The following is a 17,951-nucleotide window of genomic DNA, read 5'->3' as shown; positions in this document are numbered from 1 at the left end:
GTCTGGGCTCAAGCAGTCGCAGGGTAAGGTAGCCAAGAGAGCCCGTGAAGAGCTGGAATGTGGGGATTGTTCTTGCTATGGCTGCCTGAGAAAGGGCTTTCTTTTCAGAGTTGGCAAAGGACTTTACCTTCTTCTAGCGTATCTGGACCACATCTGGTTCCTGTGGTGGGGGAGCATCCCCAGAAATCTCAGAGCAAGTCAGACCCTTAGGGAAGGCATGAATATACTGTTAGATTGGTGTTACTATGTGGGGGAAGCTCCAGAAAACTCTTCCATCTAAAAGGGGGGGGGAGGCAATGATGATACCCACATCTCAGAGTTACTCTGAGGATTAAATGAATTAACACATTGAAAGTGCTTAAAACACTGCTGACATCCAGATGGCACTCAGATGCTGGCTAATCCAGCTGTGCATGGATTCCAGCTTGGCTGGTCCTGCATGGGCAAAGAAAGGGAAGCAGCCTTTCCATGAGAGAACATTCCAGCTGGACTTATTCACACTCGTCCCTGGCTGAGACTCACAGACAGATGATGTTATATGTCCTTGGGCAAGTCCTTTCCCTGATCTGAACTTCAGTTTTCTCCCCCATACAACGATCGAGTAGGACCAAGGTCTTTTTCCCCTCCAGGTGTACAGAGCTATGATGCCCAATATGGTAGCCCCTAGCCACAAGTGGCTATTTAAAGGCATATTAGTTAAAATTAAGTAAAATGAACATTTAAGTTTACCAGCCACATTAGCTGTATTTCAGGTACTCAGTGGCCATGGGGAGACTAGTGTCTCCCACAGTGGATGGCACAGATACAAAACATTCTCATCATTGCGGAAAGTTCCGTTGGACAGTGCCAGTCTAGAGGTCTGTGAAAACCTGGGTAATGACGTTCCAGCTTCTCTGCAGTCCCCACCCCTCCCCTGGCCCAGTGGGAGAGAGCCTGGAGGTGCCGTGGCTCCCACAGCCTGGACCCACACACAGTCCATGCTCCCAGCCTTTTGAACCACAGGTGGCATGTATACAAATGGAGGGCTTCACAACATGGAAATAGCAGCTTCTTTTTACTAAGCTTCAATGTTGTGCCCATGCTGGGCGCTTGACCATGCATCGTCTCATTTTAATCCTTCAGTCAGTCTGCGTCAGATACTGTCATCCCATCTTGGAAGAGAGACCATGGAAGCTCAGATAGGTGAAGTGGCTTGCCCAAGGCCAGAATTTGAGTAAAGCCTACTTGCCCTCAAACCTTTTGCTCTTGCTGCTTTTCTGAATAGCACCTTTAGCACCTCCAAACAATCAGGCCCTGGAATCTAAGACAAGGCCAATGTTGGATTTGTTCTTGCCAGAGCGCCAGACCTACAGGGAAATGCCAGCCAGAGGAAAGAGGCTCAGAGCAGAAGCCTGACACTCAGGTACCTCTGTGGGCTCGATTGCCTTAAGGGGAGGGATGTGATATGGGGGGAGGGCGCCTTCCGAGGAGAGGTAGAGCAGGGGCAAGGAGGATAAAAGGAAAAACAGGCATGGAGCAGAGAAAGGACTTTAAGCCATCCTGGCCTGAATAAGGAGCATCGGCCATAACAACAGTAATGACAACTAATTTAATGGGCCCTTGCTACATACTGGGCACTCTAGTGTTTTATATCCATTACCTCACTGTAATTCTTTTGGAAACCCTGCCAAGTACACTTTATTATTCCTATTTGATAGAGGAGGACACTGAGGCCAAGGGCCTTGTCCAAGATTGTTCAGTTACTAAGAAGCAGGGCCAGGATGAGACCCCAGGTTTGTCTGCTTCCTGACTCCCCCAGCTCCCACACCCGGCGGTGGCCCTTGGGGCCGGAGGAGGTGTGGTCTAGCTTCTTGCCCTGAGCCCCTCTGCCTCACTCCAGGCTCCAGCAGTGTCAGCTCAGGGTCCATGACGTGCAGGAACTCATAGCCCAGCTCCAGGAAGGCCCCCGCCTGGACAAAGTAGAGTGAGTATCATGGGAAGTGCTGGGGTGGGAGATGGGTGGGGGGCAGGGCAGTGTCTGAAGGGCCTCCACTTTGGGTGCATGGTGTAAGGAAGGGCATGATGCCTCATTAAGAATTTGGGGAACTCAGGGCGCCTGGGTGGCTCAGTCGTTAAGCGTCTGCCTTCGGCTCAGGTCATGATCCCAGGGTCCTGGGATCGAGGCTCACATCAGGCTCCCTGCTCAGCAGGAAGCCTGCTTCTCCCTCTCCCACTCCCGCTGCTTGTGTTCCCTCTCTCGCTGTGTCTCTCTCTATCAAATAAATAAAAAAATCTTTAAAAAAAAAAAAAAAAAGAATTTGGGGAACTCAGACCATCATGACAGCTACCACCGTTTAGCACTTGACCTGGACCAGGCTTTTTTGCATACATCCTCTCATTTAATCTTCCCATCTCTGTGATGTAAGTCTTATTACTATGCACACTTCATAGAGGAGGAAATTAAGCAACACAGAGGTTAAGTTTGCTCAAGGTCACACGTCGAGGAAGAGTCCAGGCCAGGATTGAGGCTCAGACAGTCTGACTCGCACCGGCCTCGTCCTTGTAACCAGTGTTACTGAGAGCTGCAAAGTGGAGACCTCATCACACATGTCTTCCAAACCACAGCCCTCAGGGTCCCCTCCCTTGTCTTCTTCCCAGAGTAGAGTGAGACCGCCTTCTCTTTTGGGGCTGGAGAAATTCCATGAACGCCCGGCTCCTTTGTGAGTAGGGCTTAGGGATTGGTAGAGGTCCTGTCATGTCCCCCCAGGCGGGGATCCCTGCTAGGGCGATCCCAGGAAATCAGGTGGCTGTGAGGGTGGAGTGATGGAATGCCATAAGGTGTTGTGAGGTGAGTGGCCTCACCCTAGGGAAAGATGAATGGGTGAGGGCCTTGGTGACCAAAGCTTGAGCCTTGACTGGGAGAACCAAGACAGGATTAGAAGGTGTTTATACAAAACGCACGCTTCCACCCAGCTGGACATCACCAAGCCTGACCACCCCCTACCTGCCCCAGGTGCACTCACCCACAGTATGGCCCCATCACCCACCTGGCTACACAGGCCAGGCATCTCTCAGCTCCCTGTCCTCCCCTCATAGGCAGCCCATCCCAAGTCCACCTACCACTTACATAGCTCTCAACACCACCCTCTTTTCATCCAGCTCCCCAGTCCAAACCACTCTCACTCCTCACCTGGATGACCCCATCAGCCTCCTCGCTGGGTTTCCTGCTTCCACACTGGCCATTTCCACGTGGCAGAGAGTAAACTACATTTCACTGCTGCCTGCCCCCCCCCTTTACTCCTTCCCACTGCTCATAGTTGAAGCCCAAATCCTAAAATCCTGCGTGATCTAAAACGCTGCCTCCAACCCACCAAGGCCCATCTGACCCTGTCCTGCCACTGAAATCTTTGATCCTCACACACTGTCTCCCTTTCAGCTCCGCCAGTGAGCTATGCCCCAGGGCCTTTGAATGAGCCGTTCCCAATACCAGGAACACCCTCCCCCATTTCTCTTCCACCCCTTACCTATTGAGCTCCTAGTTTTGTTTTGTTTTTTTTTTTTGGTTTTTTTTGTTGTTGTTGTTTTTGAGCTCCTAGTTTTTCAAGCAAGTAGTTCAAACATCAGGGAAACCTTCCCTGATCCCCCTGGTAGATCTGATGCCCCTATAACCATGGAGTTTATCATAAGAAGCAATTATGCAGGTTGAAGCTTAAAAAAGCAGCTGAGGGTGGGGCCTTGAAATCAGGCTGCCTGGGTTCAAATCCCAAGTCCGCCTTTTAGGAGGTGCTTTAAACGCTCTAAACCTTGGTTTGCTCATCAGTAAGATGAGGATAATAATAGTGTCTGCTCCACAGGGTCCTTGTGAGGATTAAATGCCCAGTAATGGTAGAAGCAGTTGGGACAGTGCAGGGCATGTCATACACAGCCGTGCAGCATCCATCGTTGTTAGGGCTCATTTACTGGAGTGCTGCTTTGGCTAAAGCCAAGGAGGGACTGTGTGAGTGCAGAGGCTAGGAGGGACCCCACCCCACCAGCACAAGGCATCGGGCCCCTCTGTCTCAGCCTTTCAGGAAACCAGCTGGACGATGAAGGCTGTCGACTGATGGCAGAGGCCGCATCTCAGCTGCACATCACCAGGAATCTGGAGTGAGTTGCCCGCGTCACTACTGGGTGATGGGGGGGGAGCCCTGGAGAGAGCCCCAGCTGGTCCTTGCCACCCCGATCTGCCTGCCTGCAGTGGCCTAGCGCTTCCCCACTGACCTGCTCTCCCCCAGCACCAGCAAAGTTGGAGCGGTCTGCCCATGACTTGCCTTTGCCTCTGTCTCAGTTCCAGTTACTAAAACCCCTTGGGTGTGTAGAGCGTGTTCCTCGTACATCAGGGGCTTGTGTTCCAGTTCATCCTTGCAACAGCCCTGGGGTGTGGTGGGGTGTTGCAGTGGGTGTTTCATTAGGGTTTGGAGTGGATGGGTTTTGTGGTGTTGGAGTGGGAAGAGGCGTGTTAGGGTGGGGGCACAGTGCCCCGAGGTAAAGGGGTGGGTTGTTGGGGTGGTGGGATGGAAAGAAAGGGTAGTAGGCTGCTGGATGTGCTCTGGTGTTACACGGTATCAGGTGGGGTGGTGTTTGGGTGGGATGTGTTGAGGTTTTAGCATCAAGCGTGGGTTGGGTAGGGGAATGTTGAGGTTGAGTAACAGTGGTTTGGGGCCTTGCCTTGGGAGTGCAGTCCTGACTCTGTCACTTAGTAGCCTTAACATCATTTAATGTCTCTGGGCCTCAGTTTCTCCGTTTGTAAAATGGGATTAAAATGGTGGTGATTTGACAGACCAGGAAACAGGCTCAGAGAGGTAAAAACGGTAAGTCACTTCTTCTCACTCAAGCTGTAGAACCTTATTCTCTGAGTGGGGCACGAAGTCATGCAGCTCTTGGCTCATCCACGTGGGCCAGAATCCTTCGAGACACCCTGGTTAAGGACCCAGGACATCCCCAGAGTGACAGTCAGCAAGCTACTTTGTGCCAGGAGGAGGGGACTGGAGCTGTCTAGGCCTGGGGACTTGAGCTGTCTGCTGACTGCCCCCCCCCCCCCCCCCCACAGCCTCAGCGACAACGGGCTCTCTGTGGACGGGGTGCATTGTGTGCTGAGTGCGGTGAGCACGTGCCAGACCCTGGCAGACCTACACATCAGGTAGGACCTCCCAGTGGACCACTGTTACCCCCTCCTGCCTCCAGCCTGGAGCTCGGGGGCTCTCCCACCATTCTCTCCAAGACCTTAGCATTCTTTCTGGGCCAGGCCTTTGGGACCTGAAGATGCTGCTGGAGCCCTGCCCACACCCTCTTTTCCCAGCTGCTCTCAGTTTATACTTTCTCCAGGGAACTACCCCGGGGCCGATAGGATTACCTATCGGTAATCCTATCCTCCCAATTCCCCCAACCAGGAGTGGCCAGTGAGAGAGGCAGAGGTGTCACTCTCCAGCCCCCTTGCCTCGGGTAGGATAAACTTTTGGTGCCCTCATGCTCCAGAGCTCCCTGTGGGATCAGGCCAGAGACCTGCTCTTTTCTGCTTCCCTTGGTCCCTTACCAGCTTCTCCCAAGCAGGCCTTCAGTACATCACATACACAAGTGATCAAATGAAACTTGGCTCTCTGCCCCATTCAGAGGCTCAGGCTCTGCTTCTTAGGGAACCTGACACGAGACAAGGCCCAACCTTATTTCTGTAAGTCTCAGGATTCAGTCTGGGGAGCTGAGGGCAGATGCTAATTAATGTCAACACAGTCCCCACCCAGAGGGGCTCTTAACCAAGTAGGGTGGTCCCTCCTTTAAACACCCCTCAAAGGAGGAGAGAGACACCGATTAACCCAAAAGAGAGATTAGGGGACCTTGATTCACTGTATATGTATATAATGATCCAATAAAGGATCCTTAGCTCATTCCAAATGGTGCTCCATTCATTTCTAGGGATTTACACTAAAGAAGTCAGCATGCTGGTGCAAACACATTTAGATGCAGGAATGTTCACCTCAGTGTTAGTTATAGTAGGAAAAAGGAACATACCTTAAATATACAGCAGCTGAATATTAGGTAAGTAAACTGAGTTACCTTCAGAGAGAAAAACTCAATGAAAAGTGATGATGAAGGTACAATTTTAGTCCAGAGCGATGACTGTAGTATAATTTTAATTCACCATTTTTATAGTAAAGCTTCCCAAACATACTCAAAAGGGAGGGAGAATGGCGAACACCCCAGTTCCCACCAATAATTACCAACATTTTGTCACCCGTTTCACCTATCCCTTGAAAAACTAATTCTTAAACAAGAATCTGTCCTTTAATCCCATTTTTTAAGAAAAAAGGAAAAAAGAAAGAATATCAGTTGCATTTTAAAAACAAAAGACCTAGGGGTGCCTGGGTGGCTCAGTCATTAAGCGTCTGCCTTCAGCTCAGGTCATGATCCCAGGGTCCTGGGATCGAGCCCTGCATCGGGTTCCCTGCAGTGGGGAGCCTGCTTCTCCCTCTCCCTCTCCCCCTGCTTGTGTTCCCTCTCTCGCTGTGTCTGTCTCTGTCAAATAAATAAAATCTTTAAAAAAAGTAAAAAAATAATAAAAATAAAAACAAAAGACCTAAAGAGCCCATTCCCAAATGTTATCTGCGGTCATTGACAGATGGAAGAGGTGGTAGGTGATTTTTCTTTATTTTCTTCTTACTTTACTATAATTTGTAAGTTCTCCACATGGAAGAAGTATGAACTCTGGTGTATTAGGGACGCCTGGGTGGCTCAGTCTGTTAAACGTCTGCCTTTGGCTCAGGTCATGATCCTGGGTTCCTGGGATCCAGCCCCACGTCGGGCTCCCTGCTCAGTGGGCAGCCTGTTTCTCCCTCTGTCCCTCCCCCTGCTTGCGCTCTCTCTCTCTCTCTCACTCTCTCTTTAAAAAATACATAAAATCTTAAAAAAAAAAGTGTATTTAATATTCAGTTTACACCGGCAAGGTTAGGGATGCTCCTGCTGTAAGTTACAGCCCCATGTAGACTGTCGGCAGCTGTCCTGGAGCTAGCAGTGACCTCCCTGAACTGGGGTGAGCACCCTCCGCTGAGGGTTCTCTGGGCAAGCACATAGCAGAGGCCTCGAGGAGGGTTTCTTTCTTTTCTTTTCTTTTTTTTTTTTTTTTAAAGATTTTTATTTGTTCATTTGCGAGAGAGACAGAGAGAGCACAAGCAGGGTGAGAGGCAGAGGGAGAAGCAGCCTCCCTGCTGAGCAGGCAGCCCGATGCGGGACTCGATCCCAGGACCCTGGGATCATGACCTGAGCCGAGGTCAGACGCCCAACCACCTGAGCCACCCAGGCGCCCGCGAGGAGGGTTTCAGCCTGAGACAGAGAAAAGGCAGGACTGAAGTTTTCTTTCAAGGGCTTTCCAGGAAACAAGGGTGGATAAGTTTGCAAAATCTCTGTGGTAGAAAGCTTTCAGGTGCCCAAAAGCTCAAGAAGTCACAGCAGAGTCAGAGGAAGTAGCCACAGCTAGAGGCAGGGGATAGTACCTCTGCGGTCCCTCCAGGCCAGGTTAGAAAATGGCCCCCGGGCCCCTGTGAGCCTCTTGTCTCCTTCTTCCTCTCTTCTCCCTCTGCAGCGTGCTGCACAAAACTGCGGTCTTCGTATTTGCCCCAGAGCAGGAGCAGCTGAAGGAGATCCAGAAGAGGTAGGGCCCAACCTCATCCGGGCCCTGTGCTGAGCCAAGCCCAGACCCTCCCTGACCTCCACGGCTGGACAGCATCACTCAACTCTCAGGGGACCTAGACAAATTCACAAAGGAGCAGGAAGCCAGCAGGCTTGGCAAGGGGCGAAGCCCAGAGGGGGAGTGTCACAGGACAGACTGCCTCCCCGTTTCCCTGTGACGCAGAATGGCCGACTGGGGTAGGGGTGGGATAGCTGGGAGCCAAGCGCCAGACACTGAGGTCCTTCAGCATAAACCCCAAGGATTTGCAGAGTGCTTGGCCTGTAGCTCTGCTTTTGGTTAGAAACTTCTGGCTCCCTCTGGCACGCACCGCACTAAAGCGGTTCACATACCTTGTCCCGGTGAGAGGCTACGTGATCTGTCCCAGGTCACACAGCCCGGAAGCCAAGAAGCCCGGGTGGAACCAGGGCCTGCCCTCTCCAGGCCTCGTGTAGAGACTGAACGGCGGGAGGTGAGGCTGAGGGTGGACTCGGAGACAGTGGCTGGGGAGTGTGCTCAGCCTGGCCATGGTATGTGTCCCTCCAGGGCTGCGCCTCGGGTCAGCCTGACGTGCCGGACGCCCTCTGAGCGGCCCCTGCGCCCCACGAGAATCAGGTGCAGAGATGGCCTGCCGGCCTTGTGTGGTTCCTACCTCTTCCCTTCCTCTGCTCAAAGCCTGTCCCCAGGCCGCCAGCCCCAGGGGCTCCCTGGAGGACACAACCTGCCGTATCCAGGAGTTGTGGCCTGGCTTCCCTGCCTCCCACCTCCCCTGCTCAGCCCACCAGAGACGGGGCTCACGGGGCAGCCCCCTCAGTGACCTTCCCCACCCAGGGGGCCCCCACTCCTCTTAGCTCCCCTGGCCTCCAGCAGCTGATGGGTCGTGGGGACTCTGGATGGAGAGAATGGGGACACGTGTCACCTTCTTCCCTCATCCTGGGGCTGGGCTCAGCCCCCGCAGGGCTCCCGTCGATGTTCTGCTGGCCTTCTCTCTTATTCTGTGTCCATCTGAATCTCCCTGCCTGTCTGTCTGTCTCTGTTGTTGCTTGTTTCTCTCATATTTTCTGTTTCTCTGTCTTTGCTGCCCTTTCTGTCATCGTCCGTTTGTCCTCCCCTGGCACTGTGTGTGTACACGCGTGTGCATGTGTAAGTGCCTGTGCATGCGTGCATAGGTGCGCGTGCGTGCGTGTGCATCTCTGCATCCGTCTCCTCTGTCTCTCATCTCAGTGTCTCTCCATCTTGGTCTCCCTGTGTCTCTGACTCTCTCTAGCTCTTGACTGCCGGTGCAGGAGGTCTTGCGTGTGTGCTGTGTGTCGGTGCATCCCTGTGTGCCTGGGGGCGGTGGCCACTGTGGCCTCTGTCCTGAGGGGCTGTGCTTCCTCCTCCGCAGGCTGACACACTGCGGCTTGCAAGCCAAGCACCTCGAGCGGCTCTGCAGGGCGCTGAGAGGAAGATGCCGCCACACCCACCTGGAGTGAGTATTTGCTGGTGGAGGGCGGGTGGGTGGAGCCCAGCGGGCCCTGGGTGTTGGTGGCGGCGGTTTTGTTTTGACTTTTTTTAAGATTGCGATCAGTGGTGTTTCTCTGCTGCAATCAGGAACCCCTTAGAGAGTCCGGGGAGGGTTGTGACCCTTCCCCCTAAAATGCAGGTCCCCACATATGACCCCTCTGAAGCCCCTCCCGGACCCCCAAGGGTCACAAACCTCAGGATGGAAAACGTGGGGGAAACTCCAGCGGACCTGTGTGAGATCTGCTGAGATCTGGTCTGGTAGCCCAGGGCCCAGTGCCAGTTTCAGGAGAAGCTGTCTCCCAGGGGTGGAGACACAGAGCTCCTACGGGCCCCACGCCCACCCTCCACTAACCTGTTCTGCCCCTTCACCCCTCCCAGCTTCTCAGGCAATGCTCTGGGGGATGAAGGCGCAGCCCAGCTGGCCCAGCTGCTCCCAGGGCTGGGACCTCTGCAGTCCTTGGAGTGAGTAGCCAACCAGACAAAGCCTCTGGCGCTTGTCCTCATCAGGAAGACGGGTGTGGGGGTGAGGAGGGGGTGTTCTGTGTCCTGTCTCATTCCTTCCCCGGTTATTGTAAAGATTAAATCAGAGAACGCATGTCAATCTCCTGGTGCAGTCCCTGGCACGGGGTAAGTGCTCACAAAGGGTAGTTAGCTGCTGTGAGTCTCATTGAGGGAGCCTCTGGGACTCAGTGATCCAGCTGCTGTCCCAAGGTTTTACTTCTTGAACCTGACTTTGTGGCTCTGCACAGGCTCTCTGGGAGGCCCAAGCCACCTGGGGCGGTGCAAGCATGGGCGGGAAGCGTTAGCTAACGGTCAGTTACCCTAATGAATGGCAGCCCTTCTGGCCCTGGGTTGCAGGGAGGGGCTGTTCCTAGGATACAGGCTGACTAGGGAGGATGTGTACCAGACAAGATGCCTGAGCAGGGTGCCCAGGGCAGCTGGAGAGCAGAGGGGGGGAGATGTTCATGCGGGAGGGAGGCCCTGGGAGGAGACCAGGAGCCTCCAGACTTTGCCTGCAACAGACCAGAGTTTCTGGATGCTAGAAAGCCCCTGTATTTTGGGCTCCCACATATTCTTCTCCTCCTGAGCTCTTGGGGGCTAAAGTGAGAGGAGCCCTGGAGAGAGCTCACAACTGTTAGGTTCTCTGTGTGACCTTAGGCAAGTTCCATCACCTCTCTGGGCCCCGGGTTCCCAGGGAACACCTAAAATATCAGGGGGAGGGGGCTGTGGTTTGGGCTACAACTACAGAATGAGTGCTGTAGCCAGAGGGCCCTTCCTGCTCAGTCTTCGTGGGGAATCTGGGAAGAAGGGGTTACCTCTGTTCCTGTTCTGGGCCTGCTTGTGGGTGGGGAGGAAGGCCTCACCATTGTAGGCAAATTATATGGAGATTGGTGCTTTGGGGCAAATCCCCATGTGACCTTCTCACTACTGTGAAATAGTCTGAGCCCCCAACCTGTGAGATCCTCACTCATCCACCCGTACCTGGGCCAGAGGGCTGCAACATTAAATGGCAAATAGAAAACACTATGACAGATTGACAGACCCGAAAGAAAGGAAAAGCTTTGTTCCTGCCTTTTGAACAGGAGTCCCTGCATTTTCATTTTGCACTGGGCACTGGTGGGGAAACTGAGGCACAACTCCGGCCTGAAAGCACTCTCCAGATGCATCGCAGACCCAGAGAACCAGAGTTCTAATCTCAGCTCTGTCGTCAGCATGTCTCATAACCTTGGGCAAGACCTTGCTGCTTTTTGGGCCCCAGTTTCCCCATCTGTACAATGGGGAGTTAGAAGAGGTGCCCTCTGGCCATTTGGGGTTCAGTGAGCTCTGTCATCTGGACTCAGGAACAGCCCTCCCCTGCCCTGGGCACTGACCAACAAAGAGGGCGTTTGTGAGTCTTGGGTGAGTTCCATCAACATCACCCCTATGATTCTCCAGCCTCAGTGAGAACAGTTTGTCCCTGGATGCGGTGTTCATGTTGACCCCGTGCTTTTCAACTCTGCAGTGGCTCCTCCACTTGGACATCAGGTGAGTGTGCCTCTGGGCCCCCGCCCTGCCCTCTGACCCCACGGGCCATCGGCTCCCACCACCTTCCTCATCTGTCCTGTTCACAGTGTCGCCTCCTTGGGGCCCTGCGTAGCACCAGGCCCCATGAGCGTGTGACAGGTGTCTGCTGAATGAATGAATGGACAGATGAATGAAAGTAGCCCCAGGACACTCCCATCCCTCCAAGTTTGACATGGGACACGATCCAGCGACTCTCCCTTGCTCACTCTGTGGATCATCCTGGGAGACTTTGATGGAAACCAGAAGCTCCCTGATGGTGGTTGAGTGCTCGAGGACCAGTCTCGATCATGGGGTCTCTGGAGCTGATGAGAATTTAGAAGGGAAGCCACCTGGCCAGGCAGCCCAGGGCCAAGCCGGGCAGATGAGCCATGGTTTCAGTGGGGTCTGCCCATTTCCACCCCCCCCTTTCCCCTTCCAAGAGTGGGAGGTGTGGGCACAGACAGACCAGGTTCAAATCCAGGCTCACCACTTACCTGCTGTGCAGCCTTGAGCAGGTCACTGAGCCTCTCTGTACCCATTTCTTCATCTGTTAAGGAGGAGTAAGGACAGTTCTTACCTCACACCATTGTCGTGAGCATAAAAGGAGGTCCTGGCAGTGCTGCGCTTTGTATGTGCTTCAATCCGTGTCACCATGCTCAGTATGAATATTGTTATATTTGCTGAGAAAGTGGGCCGCCCTCCAGGCCCTCCGTGACCAGGCTGTCTGTCTGTCTGTCTCAGACTGCTGCCTCCTCTCTGTTTGCAGCTTAGAGAGCCAGCACGTCGTCCTGAGAGGTGACAGAACAGGCAGGTGAGGAGGGAGAGCTCCAAGGCGGGAAGGATGGGCTCCCCTCTCCCCCGGCCTCCGTTTCCTACAGGTGCCCCCAACCCCAGCCCCGTGCTGACCACTGTTAGCCCTAGAGTAGCCCACCCAGGTCTGGCACCCCTTCTGCAGATGTCCCCCTGTGTCCCTCCATTCGCAGTAATCAGCCGCTTAGCTCTGGAAAGGAGGCGGGGCAGCCGGGGAGGGAGATGCGGGGTGGAGGGGGGAGCGATGCGACAGAACAGGTGCCCGCTCAGGGGTGCTGAGTGGGAGGGAGGGTGGCTAGGCTTCTGCCCCTCGGGACTTCTGCAGAGCTCTGCAGACTCCCGACCTCAAAAGAGCCACCGCCCTTCACACTCAGAGTGTACGGCGTTCGAGAAGCCAAGGACCGTTTGTGTTCTGAAAAAGTTTCCACACCTTTGTAGTCAACAACAGATTGTTAGTTCTGCACAGATGTTCCCAGCTGCCCCCTAGTGGGACCACTGTAAGGTATCAGAGAAAAGCATTGCCAGACCAGCTGGGCTGTGTGGAGCTGGAGTGGCCCAAGGCCAGGGTGGTCTTGCATCCTGGGCCAGGGTCCCCATTTCTGGGAACTCTCTGGGTTCTCAAAGCCTAGAGAATGGAAGCCCGGGGATGATCAGAGAGAGGAGGGGCTCCCTGTCCTGGCTTCCCCTGACCTAGCCAGGTGCTGCCACCCAGACAGGTGTAAGTTGTTGGCTTTTCTCACTCTGACTTCCCTTCCATGGGCCTCAGTTTCCCCATCTGTACAGGGAGGGACTGGACTATCCCTAGGCCCCCTTCAGCCCTGACTTCTGTGTCTTGTCTTCCCATGTGCGTGATGTGAACGTTCCTCTCAAAATGGTCTCCCCACTCCAAGGGATCAGTTGGCTGGTGGATCTTTGCCAGAGTTCCCGGCTGGAGCCCAATTCTTGGCCTTTTGTCAGCCCCGCGTCCGCAGGAGCCTCTGGTACTGTTTTGTCCACTTCTCTTTGGGGGGTAACCACGATACAGGTGAAGAGTCAGGGAGTAACGAGAGCCTGGGGGCTAGGCCTGGGGGGAAAGAGAGTTCGAGAGAAGGAAAAGAAAGGGGGCCAGTATGAGGGCTGGTGAGGGGGGCTGCCGGGCCCAGCGTTCTCCCCAGAGAAGAGATGCCACGCTGTTTTCTCAGAAGACTTCCCAGCTCTGCCATGGCTGTGTGACCATGGCTGGGCCCCTCCCCTCTCTGGGCCTTGATTTCCTTACCTAGGAAGAGAGATGCCTCGGCTGGGGCCCAAACAGGCTTATCCAGAGGAGGAGTTGGGAGGAGTGTCCCCGGCAGGTGGGTCAGCTGAGGAGGGGAAGCTCTTGAGAAGCACGTCAGCGTGGCTGGGGCATGTGCAAGGCCAGTGGAGGCGAGTGAGGCTGTAGAAAAGCCCTTTCGCTTTTAGCCTGAGAGTAATAGGGAGCCACAGGGGGCTTAAGCGCCTAAGAGGCGTGGTCAGATTGCACTGTTAAAAGATAAGCCACTGGCAGGCGGAGAAGGATTGCAGGGAGGCAGGAGGGGAGTTGAAGGGTGTTAAAGTGGTCCAGGCAAGTGACAGTGGTGGCCCAGACTCAGGCAGGGGCAGTGGGGAGGCGTTGGAATGGAGTGAGGGCAGCTACGCACTGGGGATCCTTTACTGTCACTGAGTGGTGGGGATCAGGCTGTAGGGGAGACTTGGGGTGCCGAGCGTGCGCTGTGAGGGGAGGATCCTGCAGCCTGGAGGTGGAGGAGGAGGGGTGGAGGGAGAAGGGGAGAGCCCCTGGGGCTGCACAAGGGCCCTGGGCCCTCTCTGACCCCCTGCCCGGCCCACTGCCCCCTTTCAGCCTCAGGCAGTGTCAGCTGGATCCCCTGAGCCTCACCCACCTCTGTGAGACTCTGGAGAAGTGCCCGGGGCCTCTGGAAGTCAAGTAAGTAAGGAGGGCACAGCCTGAGGGGGCACAATGTGGGCATCTGCCTGGTGACCGGGGGTGGACGTGTCCTGGTTAGAGGCCAGGTGAGTCCTTCCTGATCCCCAGCCCCTGTAGCCCGACCCCACCCCTCACCTATTGGTAGCAGCCTCCTTGAGTCCCGATAGGGCACCTTGCCCTTCTATCAGGAGAGGCTGCGCTGGGCCCGGGGCTTCCCCTTTGCCATCTGCTCAACTCAGGGCAACTGGGAGCCCCGGTCTGCTCCCTCCACCCCTGGAACCCCACCCTGGCACCCCCTGTGCCTGCCTCCTTAGCTGCAGCGTGTCCCTTCTGAGGGCCCCCACTCAGGGCCTCCGTCTCCTGGTTCCCCACTCAGCCAGCCCAGAACCCCCAGGTCTGTGACCAGAGACTGGAACTAGAATCAGGAGCCCTGGCTCAGCCACCTACAGGCTGGGTGACTTCGGGCACGTGGCTCTAACTCCTTGTGTCTCCACTTTGTCATCTGCAGAAATGGGCAGCCTCTTTCCTTTGTCCTCATTGTTACCATTTTACTACAACAATTACCTTACAATAAAGAAATTCAAGACAAGCCTGCCTCACCTAAATCAACCCTTCTCCACATCCAGTCAGTGTCGTCATTGGTCCCTGTGACCCACCTTGTCTGTGCACATATTTAGTCTTTTGCCTGTCAGGGCCACAGACCCGCTGCATTCTCCATGGTCTGCCCGGCGGTCTTTGTTCTTGCTCTCCCGCTCCCATCTCTGATGCCCTCCTGGCCCTTGTGAGCAGCTCATCCACGGTCACCTGGTGTCCGTCCTTCCATGCCCCTCTCCTTGTGCACGCACACAGGGACCCGGAACAAGGGGGTTTTGACATCGTTAACAGACACGGGATTTTACTGTGTCAGATCTCCACAGCGAGCTTTTGTCTCGGGACAGTACATCGTGACTTCCCTGGGATGTGGAGTCCATGAACCGTTTAATAAAGCGTTTATTTTAGAATAGGTTAAGGCTTGATTTACAGAAGAGTTGCAAAGCTAGTCCAGGGAGTTCCTCCGCCCGTGGTCCCTGGTGGTTAATATCACCCGTCATGGTCCATTTGTCACGACTGAGAAACCAACCTTGCTACATTCACCACACTCCAGGCTTTATTCAGATGCCCCTAGTTTTTCTCCTAAGACCCTTTCTCTGACCCAGCATCCCGTCCAGGATGCCACATGGCATTTAGGCCTCATGTTCTCAGCCTCTCTGGTCTGTGACGATTTCTCAGTCTCTGTTTTTCATGACTTTGGCAGCTTTGAGAAGTCCTCAATAGATAATTTGTGAAATGTCCCTCAGTGTGGGTGTGTCTGATGTTTTTCTGATGGGTAAACTGGGGTTCTGGGTCTGGGGGAAGAAGACCGCAGAAGTGAAGTACGCTTCTCGTCCCATCTCAGAGGTGCATGCTGTGAACTTAGCGCTGTTGATGTTGACCTTGACCACCTGGCCGAGGGAGTTTTTGTCAGATGTCCCCACTGTGAAGTTACTTTTTAATTAAAAAAACAAACAGAAAAACCCCAACTATTATGGCTACTTTGGAGCATATATGAAAAAAGAGTGAGTAGTGGGATGGACCCTCAGGTCCCCGTCTACCTTCCCCAGTAATTACCATGCCGTGGCCCCAACACACACGCGCGCACACAGTATTTTGAAGCAAGTCCCTGACACCTCTTAACTTCAGCTGTAGTATGTGTAGCTAAAAAGGAAGTACCCTTTTTTAAAAAAAAAAGATTTTATTTATTTATTTGAGAGGGAGTGAGGTGGAGGAGAGGGAGAAGGAGAGAGAATCTGAAGCAGGCTCAGGGCTGAGCACAGATGCGGGGCTCGATCTCACGACCCTGAGATCATGACCTGCGCTGAAACCAAGAGCTGGCCACTTAACTGAGCCACCCCAGGCGTCCCTATTTATTTTTCCCTATTTATTTTTTTTAGTATAACCACAAAACCATTATCAGACTTAAAATATTTGGGGGGTCTGTTGTTTCTCTTTTTCTATATTTTTATTTAAATTCAATTAATTAACATATAACGTATTATTGGTTTCAGAGGCAGAGGTCAGTGATTCATCAGTCTTCTATAACACCCAGTGCTCATTACATCACGCGCCTTCCTTCATGCCCGTCACGCAGTGACCCCATCCCCCCTCCCGTCCAATCAGACCTCAGATATTAGCATGATTATATGACATACTAAAATCATCAAGTAGCCCATGGACTTTTAATTGTCCTTGATTACCTCTGATGTGTTTTTACACAACATTTGAATATTTGTGCCTTTTAATAGTAACCCTCCACAGTTTAGATGTGCCACGGGCCGTGCAGCCACCCCTCTCGAGTCTAGATGGATGCCCGGGCTGCCTCCAGTAGTGCGGGAGCCGGTGCTGCAGAAAGCACTCTTCTGTCGTGTTAACTGCTAAGCACCACCAGGCCCTGGAGGGGGCACAAGGGTATAGCTGGACATCACCGCCTGCTGTCGTTCACCTTCCACAGTGGGAGGCTTTGTGCAAGCTGCCCCAGGCAGTGCTGGGTGCTCTGAGCACAGATGGGGGTCTGAGGGCCCCCGTCCCTCAGCTGTGGCTGGAAAAAGTGGGATAATAGCATGAAAGTACTTTGCCAACTATAGAGGGCTAGGACTGCCTACCCGAATATCGTAATCAATGTACTTCATGCCGAACTCCAATAATTAGATGCTAGGGAGGGTGATGGAGCTCGGGCCCCCTCCCCAAATTCTTCCACTGCAGGTCTGCTTTGCCTGGTCACATTCTGGCATTCCATGTGAGATGTAGTGGGTAAAGTTGCTGTTGCCTTAAAAAAAAAACCAAATGTGTAAAGCGCACACTGACCCAGCCAGAGGCCCTAGCACTGTGTACTGGGGGCCCAGAGGGAAACCACGTGGAAGGTGTTGCGGACGGACCACCCCTCAGCAAAGGCCCCCTGTTCTGCCAGCACTTGGAGCCCCGGGCCCAGTCCTGGGACAGAGGGCATAGAGTTTCCCGGGCACAGAGGTTCCGCCGTGAGGCTCCCAGCTCCGGAATCCTAGGCTGACCTTCCCACAGTCGCTCCCAATCAGCAAACCACGCAGTAGAGGTGGGCCAGGTCCTTGGAGGGCCCAGTGAGGGGGAAGACAGCCTGCAGGGGACAGGAACAGGGACAGCGAAGGGCAGAGGGGGAGAAGGCATAAGGAAAACACAGCCCAAAGGCCTCTGGGAGTGGGGAAGTTGCTCCAGACACCTGCAAATGCTCTGTAAATCCCAGGGCGGTTAGGCACTCTGCTTGTCCCAGTGCTGCAGCCCAGGCGGGCCCCAAAGGGCGGGTATCTGGAGTTTCTCCCAAGTGGACTGGGTTCTGATGGATTATCCTGACAAGTGATCGGCTGGTATGTCTGGTTTTGACGGACAACAGAGACCCAAGCTAACTTGCACCTCGGATCCTTTGCTGGCGGGCTGCGGGCCTGCGCGGCCACTGTTAATCTCACCGTGGGTCAAGGTGGCCTGCTCTTCCTAACAAGTGTCTTCTGCAGAGCGCCCATCTCCGGGGCCCTCGAAATAATACTCCTGCGACTCCCGTGACATTTGGGGAAAAGTGTTAGAGCTCCGGGGGAAGTCACAATGCCCAGCAGCGTGCTCAAACTCTGAGAAGTCCTGCTGCAAAGGAAACTATTTCATTTGGTTTAAGCAGCACTTTCCAAACTTGTATGCCCTTCCTTTCCCTTCAGCCTCAGTGATAACTCAAGGGCCCGGAATTTGGAGGGAATGTGTTGGGCCAGCCATGTCCAGAGAGCTCTGGCTGTGAGGGTGCACCCCTAGCTTTCCCCAGGGCTCCCCCACCTCATTCGGATGCTTTGTTTCACAGATTGTCCTGTGAGGTCCTGAGTGACCAGAGCCTGGAGACCCTGCTGCATCACTTACCCCAGCTCCCCCAGCTAAGCCTGCTGCAGT

General features: G+C 54.0%; 1 protein-coding gene across 7 annotated transcripts in view; it reads left to right on the top strand.

Annotated features, from left to right (window-relative positions):
- Nucleotides 1–17,951, top strand: part of NLRC5 (NLR family CARD domain containing 5) — an 85,458-nt gene that overhangs the window by 40,528 nt on the left and 26,979 nt on the right. For 4 of the 7 annotated variants that reach the window (XM_073880247.1, XM_073880249.1, XM_073880250.1 and 1 more), the window contains 14 exons: nucleotides 1,123–1,182; nucleotides 1,337–1,402; nucleotides 1,880–1,963; nucleotides 4,042–4,125; nucleotides 5,069–5,158; nucleotides 7,592–7,660; nucleotides 8,222–8,290; nucleotides 9,063–9,146; nucleotides 9,560–9,643; nucleotides 11,117–11,206; nucleotides 11,991–12,035; nucleotides 12,925–13,014; nucleotides 13,893–13,976; nucleotides 17,866–17,949. In XM_073880247.1, coding sequence (XP_073736348.1) covers nucleotides 1,123–1,182; nucleotides 1,337–1,402; nucleotides 1,880–1,963; nucleotides 4,042–4,125; nucleotides 5,069–5,158; nucleotides 7,592–7,660; nucleotides 8,222–8,290; nucleotides 9,063–9,146; nucleotides 9,560–9,643; nucleotides 11,117–11,206; nucleotides 11,991–12,035; nucleotides 12,925–13,014; nucleotides 13,893–13,976; nucleotides 17,866–17,949 — 1,083 coding nt within the window. The remainder of the gene's footprint in view (nucleotides 1–1,122; nucleotides 1,183–1,336; nucleotides 1,403–1,879; nucleotides 1,964–4,041; nucleotides 4,126–5,068; nucleotides 5,159–7,591; nucleotides 7,661–8,221; nucleotides 8,291–9,062; nucleotides 9,147–9,559; nucleotides 9,644–11,116; nucleotides 11,207–11,990; nucleotides 12,036–12,924; nucleotides 13,015–13,892; nucleotides 13,977–17,865; nucleotides 17,950–17,951) is intronic. The other 3 variants (XM_025889147.2, XM_073880248.1, XM_073880251.1) reach the window with 3 other exon arrangements.

This window comes from Callorhinus ursinus, unplaced genomic scaffold (assembly GCF_003265705.2).
Source record: "Callorhinus ursinus isolate GAN/ISIS: 27379988/994484 unplaced genomic scaffold, GSC_fseal_2.0 scaffold37, whole genome shotgun sequence".
NCBI lineage: Eukaryota > Metazoa > Chordata > Mammalia > Carnivora > Otariidae > Callorhinus > Callorhinus ursinus.
The sequence above is the reverse complement of the archived record's forward strand: the minus strand, read 5'-3'. Positions and strand labels throughout refer to the sequence as shown.